At 34.7% G+C, this 10,036-nt stretch overlaps 1 protein-coding gene across 1 annotated transcript in view; it reads right to left on the bottom strand.

The window, feature by feature from the left end:
- Nucleotides 1–250: 250 nt before the first annotated feature.
- LOC134529831 (putative fatty acyl-CoA reductase CG8306) overlaps nt 251–10,036 on the bottom strand; it is a 35,170-nt gene continuing 25,384 nt past the window's right edge. The window contains exons 5-9 of the mRNA XM_063364321.1: nt 9,027–9,139; nt 6,525–6,717; nt 4,849–5,088; nt 3,611–3,868; nt 251–2,320 (exon numbers count right to left, since the gene is read on the bottom strand). Coding sequence (XP_063220391.1) covers nt 2,185–2,320; nt 3,611–3,868; nt 4,849–5,088; nt 6,525–6,717; nt 9,027–9,139 — 940 coding nt within the window. The 3' untranslated portion in view covers nt 251–2,184. The remainder of the gene's footprint in view (nt 2,321–3,610; nt 3,869–4,848; nt 5,089–6,524; nt 6,718–9,026; nt 9,140–10,036) is intronic.

The following is a 10,036-nucleotide window of genomic DNA, read 5'->3' as shown; positions in this document are numbered from 1 at the left end:
CATACTGAATTAAATTTTATTTCATAATAAGACAAATCTGCAGCCTCAGGGTTACTGAAAATATGCTCAGCCTTCATCTCTACTGATATCTGACATCTTACTGTATGATGTGATGAAATTTTATTTACTATTTAATACAATGTTATTCATCTTGTATTCAGTAACCACCACACTGCATGGATATGTTGTAAAGTGATTATAAGCCAATGGTATTAATGGGACAGTATCTCAATAGAATAAAATTCATAAAAAAATAACTAATATTATTTAATGAGGGTTATATTACAAGTCAAATGCTTAGTTCAAGTATACAGATAAGGTTATTACAACTTTGTTGTTACATGTAGTCTGAACACCAGTATACCACAAACACAGCATATATATTTCTTCTAGACTCTTACTCTCCCACCTTAGCTTAATTTTTTAGTCACAAATACAGTAAGAACATATCCTCCTCATAAGTTTATAAAATTTAACACTTGACCTATAACTACATACAATTTTACCCTTTTAATAACTTTTCCCTGTTAATATGTCAAAATTGTAAGTACATTGAGAAATTTCTTAACAGGAATTTACTTCAGGCAGTTAGTAGAGTAGTTTGTTATAATGACACCTTGTTAAAAATTGTCAATTTTTTTATTTTGTGGCCACCAAAACTAGTTACTTTTGTTTTAGATAATTTACAGAACAAAAATCATTGCAATTGCAGAGTTGCACATTTCTGTCTCTAAGAATTTGATAGTTTCATATGACTGACAAAACACAAGTTAATGTGAACATATTTATCCTCAATCTGAAATAAGACTACAATATTGGGTAGAAGAATAAAATATTAGGTGGGAGTATAATAAGTCTTCCAAAAATGTTTATTTGAAAATAATAAATCTATATTTTACAATATTCACAACAAAATCTATTTTTAATGGAACGGAAATGTTTAAAAATTAATTTCTTTAACTGCTACACACAGTGAATTCCCTCTATAAATCCATAGCGTATAAAAATGTTGGTCCCTTTAAATTCATGCATAAATCTAAGTATTTTGTCACCAATACTCAAATTATCTTGGTAAGCCAAACATATTTACGTCTCAAGAATTTTGATCAAAGTTTTTTAATATGTAGATGTAACTGTTCTTGTTTATTTACAAAGAAACCGTAAACATTAAGCTTGTTTTCAGGATTCACTGTGTTTATTTACTTAAATGTAGGGGTACCAACAGCATAGGCATAAACTACAGCATGCAGTTATGGAGCGAGAGATGGGAACCGAAAGATGCTAACTTTTTTCAAATATCTTTATGCCATCCAATTTTCTTTTAACTATGAGTTATGAATTACAAAATATGTAATATACTTCTCTCACTTTTAAAATTTTATGCTACTATGTTTTTTATGTCTTTAATTACAAAGAATTTTCATTTAAAACATTAACATACATTTTTCTCTTTGTTAGATCATACCATTTCAAGATGTCACACTGCTACAATGTTGGCAACAATCTTGTTTTTGTTTACCACAATTAATCAGACTGTAACCAAACAGTTCCACTATTATAAAGTGGCATATGATCTGTCAGCCCATGGTACAGAATAAGATGAAGAACCAGAAGCCACTACACAGTGGACATTCTGCACAAGATGTTCTTGACATCATATTTACCAAAAGCAAACACTGAACATTTCCAAAAAAGGTCCAAACTAGTATTTTTGGCTATAAGGCAGTGCACACTTATAAAGTTCTTTACAAAGAGAATTCACTGTATTAAAATTCTTTTACCTAATGTCAGAAGCACAACCAAACTAAAAAAAAAATTAAAAAAAAATCTAAAGCAATCAAATTTACAGTTTTGGTTTTTGTAGAATTTATAATGATGTTAAATGCAAAACTTGAATGTACACGTAAAGTTTTCTTTAACCTCTTCTAGTATAACATGTTACTTTACCTAAACTACAATGTGATAGAGTCATATAAACAAAAATAATATCAAAACCTTCATAAAAAATACAAAGTAAAAGTAAAATTCTACTTTATGATCTTACAGTTATACTCAAATATGCAACTCAGTAAAAAATACCCTGAATTCAACATACTTGAAAAACAAACAAGAATAAAAAGACTAAATACACTAGATACATTTTCAAGATTCCATATCCATTATAGCTGCACAACAAAAAACATATTACAAAATGCTGAATAACATGTATGCAATCAGTGGAATAACTAGACTTAAAGCTGTTGTTCCAAAGAACAATGTGCCAGCGAACCAGATGCCACCAAACATAAACAACATCAGGAGGACATGTAGAACAAATAACCTGCAACAAAAAAAAAAAAACACATCAGAAACATGCAATACTAAATAATTTTAAAAAATACATATATATTCAAATTATTTTAATTTATGTTACGATTTAAAACAATTTAGGCATTTACTCACACTGACACAACAACAAAACATTTGGTACTCTATTTCTTCACACAAAAATTAGTCACAAGGACTACAGGTAAGAGTTCACGTGGCAGTGTACTTCTTACAGAGAATGGTCCACCAGTATCATAGTCAAAATAACAATACATTTTTTAATGATTCAGTAGTAGTTACTTACTGAAGATTGAGCTTTTTGAAGTATGATTTAATATTTTTTTAAAATTTCCAACTAAAATTATGGTTCATTATGTGGAAATTTTCAAAATCTAAGGTATGTTCAAAACTATAAAGAATTGTTAGTTGAAATTTGTGGGTAAATCTTTACACACAAAAGGATTCAAGCTATAACTGTTCCATAATTAATTAAATGCATTTAAAAATTTTTATTTTAATAAATAAGTTGTTACAAAATACCATGATATTTCTTTGCCATTTAAAAAATAATTTAAATTTCATTTGTAAGTTGACATGCAAACATTCTGTCGCCTCGGGTACAAAAACTGTGACTGAAGTTTTAGCAACGCTTAATATCAGTGGGAACAGGTAACCAATCGCACTGGACAGTAGACACCTTTGAACAGTTTTCCAAACTTTTTCAACGCATCTTATTTTCTCCCCTTGCCCTGCACCAGTGCTCTGTTGATACGAAAGGTGGATGGGAGAATATAAATATTTTTGCAGAAAAACATTTTGAAGCTCAACGCTCCATCGCCACAACCCCTCCCCTTTTCTATGCATGTTAAACTCCTACAGTGGAAAACTCCACCCTGAACAGATTCTCAGCAATGTTTCTACCACAGAAGAGCCCAACGTTTCCAGTACGTCTAGCCCTAAACTCTCATCCGCTACTTCTACTGTGGTGTCTGGAGGAGCACCTAAATCTGAAGTCATTTTCAGTGAAGTCAAAACCTAAAGAGTATGTTTATTATCAGAATGTGAGAGGATTTAGCAGAATGAATTCTAGCAGACAATTAAGTTACCAAAATTAGCCAGTTTTTGCCAAGCGACAAGGTGCATAGAAAAGAAACCTGACATTTAAATTTAACCGTCGTGTATCATATCAATTCTACTTGCAACGACCAAGTGCAAATCTGTCTTTAACTTCTAAGCTCTTAACTCAATATTTCTAGGGTAGCATTATACCCAACAAATTTTTATTGCAGCTTTAATTACTCACACAAAATCTTTGCGGCGTGCTGCTTCCAGTGTACGAGGCTCTTCTTTGTGAAGGTAGCGACGCACACCCTGAGTAACATCGTCAAAGTATTCACGCCACTTCAGTGTAGAAAAATCCACACCAAATGTTTCCCGCTCGTCTTCACTCAAACATTTGTGCAACATTTGAGTATTATCATTATGAAATGTCCATTCAAGGAAAATGAATGGCTTCAAGAGCGTCAATGACTTCCCAATGCTTGTGTGCAGACGCACCAACCTGAAATTAAGAGTTGATAATTTAAAATAAAAAGCAATATATTAAAATAAACAATGAAAATACTTACCCAGGGTTGGGTCACAACATTCTGTGCACAAAATATGTAAGCTACATGTATTCTACCGTGCGGTATGTCACGTAGAATATCAAAATTTATTACATATTATACATGTAGAAAGTTATGACTATCAGCAATATAGCATGTTTATAAAATTAAATTTTAGAAATAATACTACACAGTTAAAACACTTACACATTCACGCATAAAACCAGAGTAGCATTGCATAATAATTATTTATATATTTCACTGGTATTAACTTTCAGCTGGTTATGCACTTGATTTAAGTTAAGTGATTACCTTTTAAATGCTGCAAGAACCATTAGATACTATTGATTCATACTATAGTAGAAAAAAGTACTCGGAAGACATTAGAATATTTTCATCTCAAAATAGCAGCATATACATTTTCTGGGTATTGTATTTATGTAAACCCATATTTTAAGAAAACTGCATAAATGGCAGGTTAAAAACAAGAAGTAACACCATAAAAACAAAGTTTCACAGTGTTTGTGTATGTTCGTGCCCACCTCAAAAGTTGCAAAACTGTTGGTGGGCATGCCACAAATGTAATAAATAAATAAATAAAATGTTTTCATAATAGTTGTACGTGATTTTATATTTGTTGCAAATGCGGAATATTATTGGGTTTAAAAACAATACCGTCGAGTCTCGTCCTATCAAGTACCACGAGCCCGACTTTCGAGCCAGGTCGAGCTGAAGCTACTCGCTCGACTCACGTTTTCCAGTCTCGGCCCATCTCTAACATAAAGAAGTACTTGTTTTGCAAGTATAGCTTAGCATATATTGCAGTTATAAGGTACACTTTAAGTATATTGCAGAGCACAGTTTTGGACATCTAGACACACAAAACTTATGTTAATAAATTCAAGTAGACCATAATGTAGTAAGTATTATTTACCTTGGCCTTCCACCAGAAAGTTTGATGATGAAATCCAAAATATATGCAGGTATGAAATGCACAAAAAAAGCAGATATTTTGAAGTGTGTCATATTTGACAACAGCTTCAAATAGGGATACCACACGGCTCCGTTCAGTGGGTAACGATGAAGAAACACGTTTATCTGATCATCAATATCGATCCAACGAAATGGGTTGCTTTTGCTTGATGTGCAGTGAAAAACCGGCACTTCACTTGCGCTGAAACGGAAAAGAGAAAACCTTTAATTTAGAACTGAATGCAAAACTAGACAAAGTAATTCAGTACAAAGAAAACAAAACAAAGCCAAGAGGACATAACTTCTATAAATAGAAAAATTAAACGAATGTGGGCTTAAAATCTTGTTAAAATTGGTGTCATTAAAGATGATGAGGGATGATTAAGTTAAATAAAGTATTAAAGGAATAAATGAATGGGGGAAAAAGCCTATTGGCTCATGGCAACGTCTACAAAAATTCCAAATTACCAAAAATCTGAGTCTAACCCTGCTGGGAATTGAACCCAGATCTCTTTAGTGAATGAAGTGATTTGAACACTAAACACTGTGGTCCCCTGATTATTAATTAGAAATGAAAAGTATAATTTTTGTCATTAAATTACTAGAAGTTGCTAACCTTGTTTTTATTACTGTGCCAAAGCAAGATGTAGTACATACCTGGGAAGTCAGTACATACACTACCATAGTAGGAAATTAATTTTTTATCACATTAACAGATGTGATGCAAAACCTTCAATTATGGATGAAAGTTATTAATAACATCATAGTTCTTTCTAAACCACTAAGAATAAAAAACAAATCCATATACAATTCATTATTTGCAAACAATGGCTACAGAACACAGCTGGGACCAGAAATGTTGCCAGTAACTGGTTTACAAACAATTTCTCAACATCCAAATTCTATTGCAGGACTGCAAGTATCAAAATGGATACTTCAAATTTGTTTAAAAAAAAATGAGCACTATTGCATTTCTGGAATTTGTCCTTATTTTTAGGCTTGACCAGGAGTCCAATTACAAACATAATAATGGGACGTGCGAAATGTTTGCTGAACTATTATGACAATTATTTTCGGGCAGTCTGTAGTGGTAAAACAAGCAACACTGTACGCAAATCATGATCCTGATTCTGCAGCAATTTCAGCAAGTTGTAACAGACCACATTATAGGCGATGACCAATTTTGCTTCACATTATGTTATAGAACAGTCGAGTGTGTCGTACTGATTTGATTCATAAAACAATGCAGGAATGGCATCCCAGTCTGGGTTAAGGCCACCACAGTGATTGCTCAGTACTGCTATAGCATTAAGTGTTACTACATGACCAGAAAAATATAACATGTAGCATTTACCACTAAGAAAATAAGAGGTGCTTATTCAAATTTCTGTAAAAATTTAATAAAATGTAAATGAGATGCACCCGAGTTCCCTGAATTTTTTTTTCCCCAAAGGACATGTAATAACTTTTAAAACTGCTTTGTTAGCTTGTAATTGCCATTAATATTCTTGTAATCATCAAAACCCAAAATTTAAAACTAAAGCATGAATTTCTTAATTTATTAATAATTAGTAAAATAAAACCACTGTGTAAAAATAAAAAAATAAAAACCTTCTAAAAATTATTGTTTATGCTTACCTCTTAGAACTGACATAGCAGGCAGACACCAACATGGTGTTTACGACCACATCAACAGGAACATAATCGTAAACTGCATGCTTATTGACAGGCAAACGACGGACTACACCTTTAGCTGCACCCATGAAAAACCCAGTGGGCCCATTCTTTGATATGGTCCACCCTGGCGCTGGTTCTTTCCATGCGGATGTAACTGTTGAATATTACAACACAGAAACAATTAAGTACCATGTTACGTCTCAGTTCGTACCTGGCTAAAAGACAAACTGATCTGCACAAGACAAAATACTCTTCAGAATAATATCTGCAATTTTAGAAAAAAATAATATTTGTATAAAAGCTCACACATTGAAATGTAACAAATTAATGTAACAAAATAATAAAACAAATCAAAGCCTGCAATTCGCACTAAACTTTGTGGACTTTTGAAAAAAGGTGTGATTTTGCTTCACGACAATCCACGGCCGCATACAGCACAGATAACGCAAGAATGCATTTAAAAACTAGGCTGGGAGACTCTTCCATACCCTCCTTACAGTCCCCATCTCACCCCCTCAGACTTTCATGTGTTTGGTCCCCTTAAGGAAGCTCTACGTGGCAAAAAATACGGCTCCAACGAAGAAGTCAAGATTCAGGTGCACATGTGGCTCCGAAAGCAGCGAAAAGAATTTTTTGCCAAAGGCATATGCAATTTAAGGAAATGATGGGACAAGTGTTTAGTGTTGGGGGAGGGAGGGAATTATGTTGAAAATAGGTAACATTTTATTCTGATTAAATAAACCAGTTTTGAGCTACATCGATTTGTCTCGTTACTTTTTGAATGACCCTCATAGTATACCACTAGAACATATCAAATGAATAATCAAATTCATTAACATATATATATATATTTTAGTACATATACAGTAGAGCACCCCTCAACCGGAATCATCAGGGGGAGGTCTATTCTGGTTATGGGAAAATTCCGGTTAAGGGGAGTTGCGGTAGGGCCGGCCTCCGGGCCGGTTGAATGACCTTCATTCAAGCAATCTGGCAGGCACGTGTTTCTTATCACTGTGGGTGGGTGCGTGCGTGAGGAAAGAGGAAGAAACAGAGGGGTCAGGGGAGGTATTAGGACTACAGTTGCGGTGTTGTGTTACTTCGGTATTGACGTCCTAGTGATTCACACTTCCGGGAGAGTGTATAGTCACTGCCACGCACAGTTTACATTTCACATACACAACAAAAGCTGGACTCCCAATCATCCGTTTCATCCGTCCGTCACCCGTCCATCCGTCAATTTCGGTCCGTTATTTCTCTCGGCAATTATTACCGACTCACCATCCGCCATCCGTCCGTCCGTCACTATTCTAAAATATCAGTGCTACAACTTTCCGCCACATACTTTCTCAATTGTAGGTAAACTTTTGGTGAAAATAATTTACTTGGGATAGTTAACTTTTGTTTTTATGAATGTGATAATAAGTTGACAGGCGGGAACCGTGCTTTAACAAGTGGATTAAACGGGTGCTGTCTTAAAAATAACATTAGTCATGCCAGCAATAAACAAAGTTATGCTTCTTTTATTACTGCGTCAAAGGAAACAGAAAGAAGCTATTTCTATCCAGGCTTTTTCCCTCAGTTGCTTATCCCAATAGTCTTTGCTATATATATTATACAAATGCTCCCTTTCCCGGACGTAATTTATCAGCATTTCTCCCGAAAAGCTCATTCTCATAAGCAATCTTTACCGTTATTATGACAATAATAATAATAGGTCAATACGACACAGCCTTCTATACATTGGAAATTAAAAAAATTGAACACGGTTTTCGGAAAGTCGTATTGAAGAAGATCGACTTAACAAGGCGGTGGACCATCCGTTGGTCCGTCAAAAGCTAAAGCTTGGCAAGGTTTTGACGGACGGACGAATGGAATTTTTCGGGCCATCTGATTGGCTGCAGGTCACGTGATTGACGGACGGACGGGTGACGGACTGATGAAACGGATGATTGGGAGTCCAGCTTTAACACTTCATGCATCTCGTCGACACAATGCGCGGGAAAGACTGGCTATAATTAGCTCTCTGACAGACGTGCGCGCGCGCACGCGCCTAGAAAGCATGTACAGTCAGGCACAAGCAGAAACGCCTCAGTCCAGTGCAGAAACTTTTTTTTTTTTTTTTTGAAAATTAGTTTCGGATATCGGGAGTTCCGTTTGTGGGAATTACGGTTGAGGGGTGCTCTACTGTACTAAAACAAAAATATGTAAATTTAGGGATGCATATCCCAATCTTGGATGAATTTTTTGGGAAGGGGGGGAGGGAAATGGCAGTATGATTAATAAGTCTTGAAGGTGGTGAGTAGCTTTTAATTCTGCTAAAAATCCATAAAAGAATGCAATGAGGAAAGTTACAGCGTGTAAAAAAAAAAACTCATTATGTTACTATGCTATAGTTTTTCTTATTTCAACATATATAAATCTAGTCACTAGAATAGGAAAAAAATAGAAACTCCTACTTACTCATGCTTGGCCGTACAATGGCAGACTTGCTTTTCAACTCCTCACAATTTGCGACTTCATGTTCAGCAAAAAATTTTGTCAAGGTGTAACCATTAGGATAGTCCTTCAAGATCCTGAACAAAAAAATAAAGAAATAAAATACACAACATATTATTATTAAAATAATAAATTAGTATACTTTCCTAAACAATGTTACATTTAATTTAGTAACCATAAAAAGGCATTTGAAAACTCACACATGTTACCAGGATTCAAAAGGTTAAAAGTGATTCTTTTAAAAAACATGTACAACAAACAAATACTGAAATAATATTTTTAAATTTGACTTTGACTTTACAAATGGCTACACTACTGGCTGCATATAATATGAACACATGACCTCTCTCTATTACCGTCCCACTCTGTCCTTATAGGTTGCTCTTATGCTTGCTATCTTGTCCTAATCAGTTTGCTTAAATACGCTTGTAACCTGTAATTCGGGTTCTGTTCTATTAGAGTAGGCACTCGCTGCACATCGCTACGAGGTTGAGTCATGGCAATTTTTATATAATTTGTTTCATTTGCGATAGTTTGTGGTGGTCAAATGATGTTATACACATTCTTGATAATATTTGACTTAGTTGAAATTCAATTTCGGCTACCACCATATAACTTCCTCTTTGGTTTTAATTATTTTGCTGGTTGTTGTTTTCTGTAAAGTATGTTACCTCCTCAAGTGATTTAGTGTCTTGCTGTGACAAGCCTCACAGTGTATTTATTATGTAACATCGTACATTTAAAGCTGCTGTACTTGAAATCTTAAAAACCCCCTTTAATTACTTTTGCAGCTGGTATGTTCTGTTTGGCTTGAAACGAATTTCATCGTCATCAGCGTGAATCAGCGCGGCGTGGCTGTTCCCCCCCCCCCCCCCTCTCATACTCCGTTTCCCCTCCTTCCCTTTTAGTGCATTCATCCCTTCCCTTCGCTTGCTCTAGTCCACTTCCTGCGCTTCGGCGCAAGCGCGGCACGC

This window comes from Bacillus rossius, chromosome 2, assembly GCF_032445375.1.
Source record: "Bacillus rossius redtenbacheri isolate Brsri chromosome 2, Brsri_v3, whole genome shotgun sequence".
In the NCBI taxonomy this organism is placed as follows: domain Eukaryota; kingdom Metazoa; phylum Arthropoda; class Insecta; order Phasmatodea; family Bacillidae; genus Bacillus; species Bacillus rossius.
The sequence above is the reverse complement of the archived record's forward strand: the minus strand, read 5'-3'. Positions and strand labels throughout refer to the sequence as shown.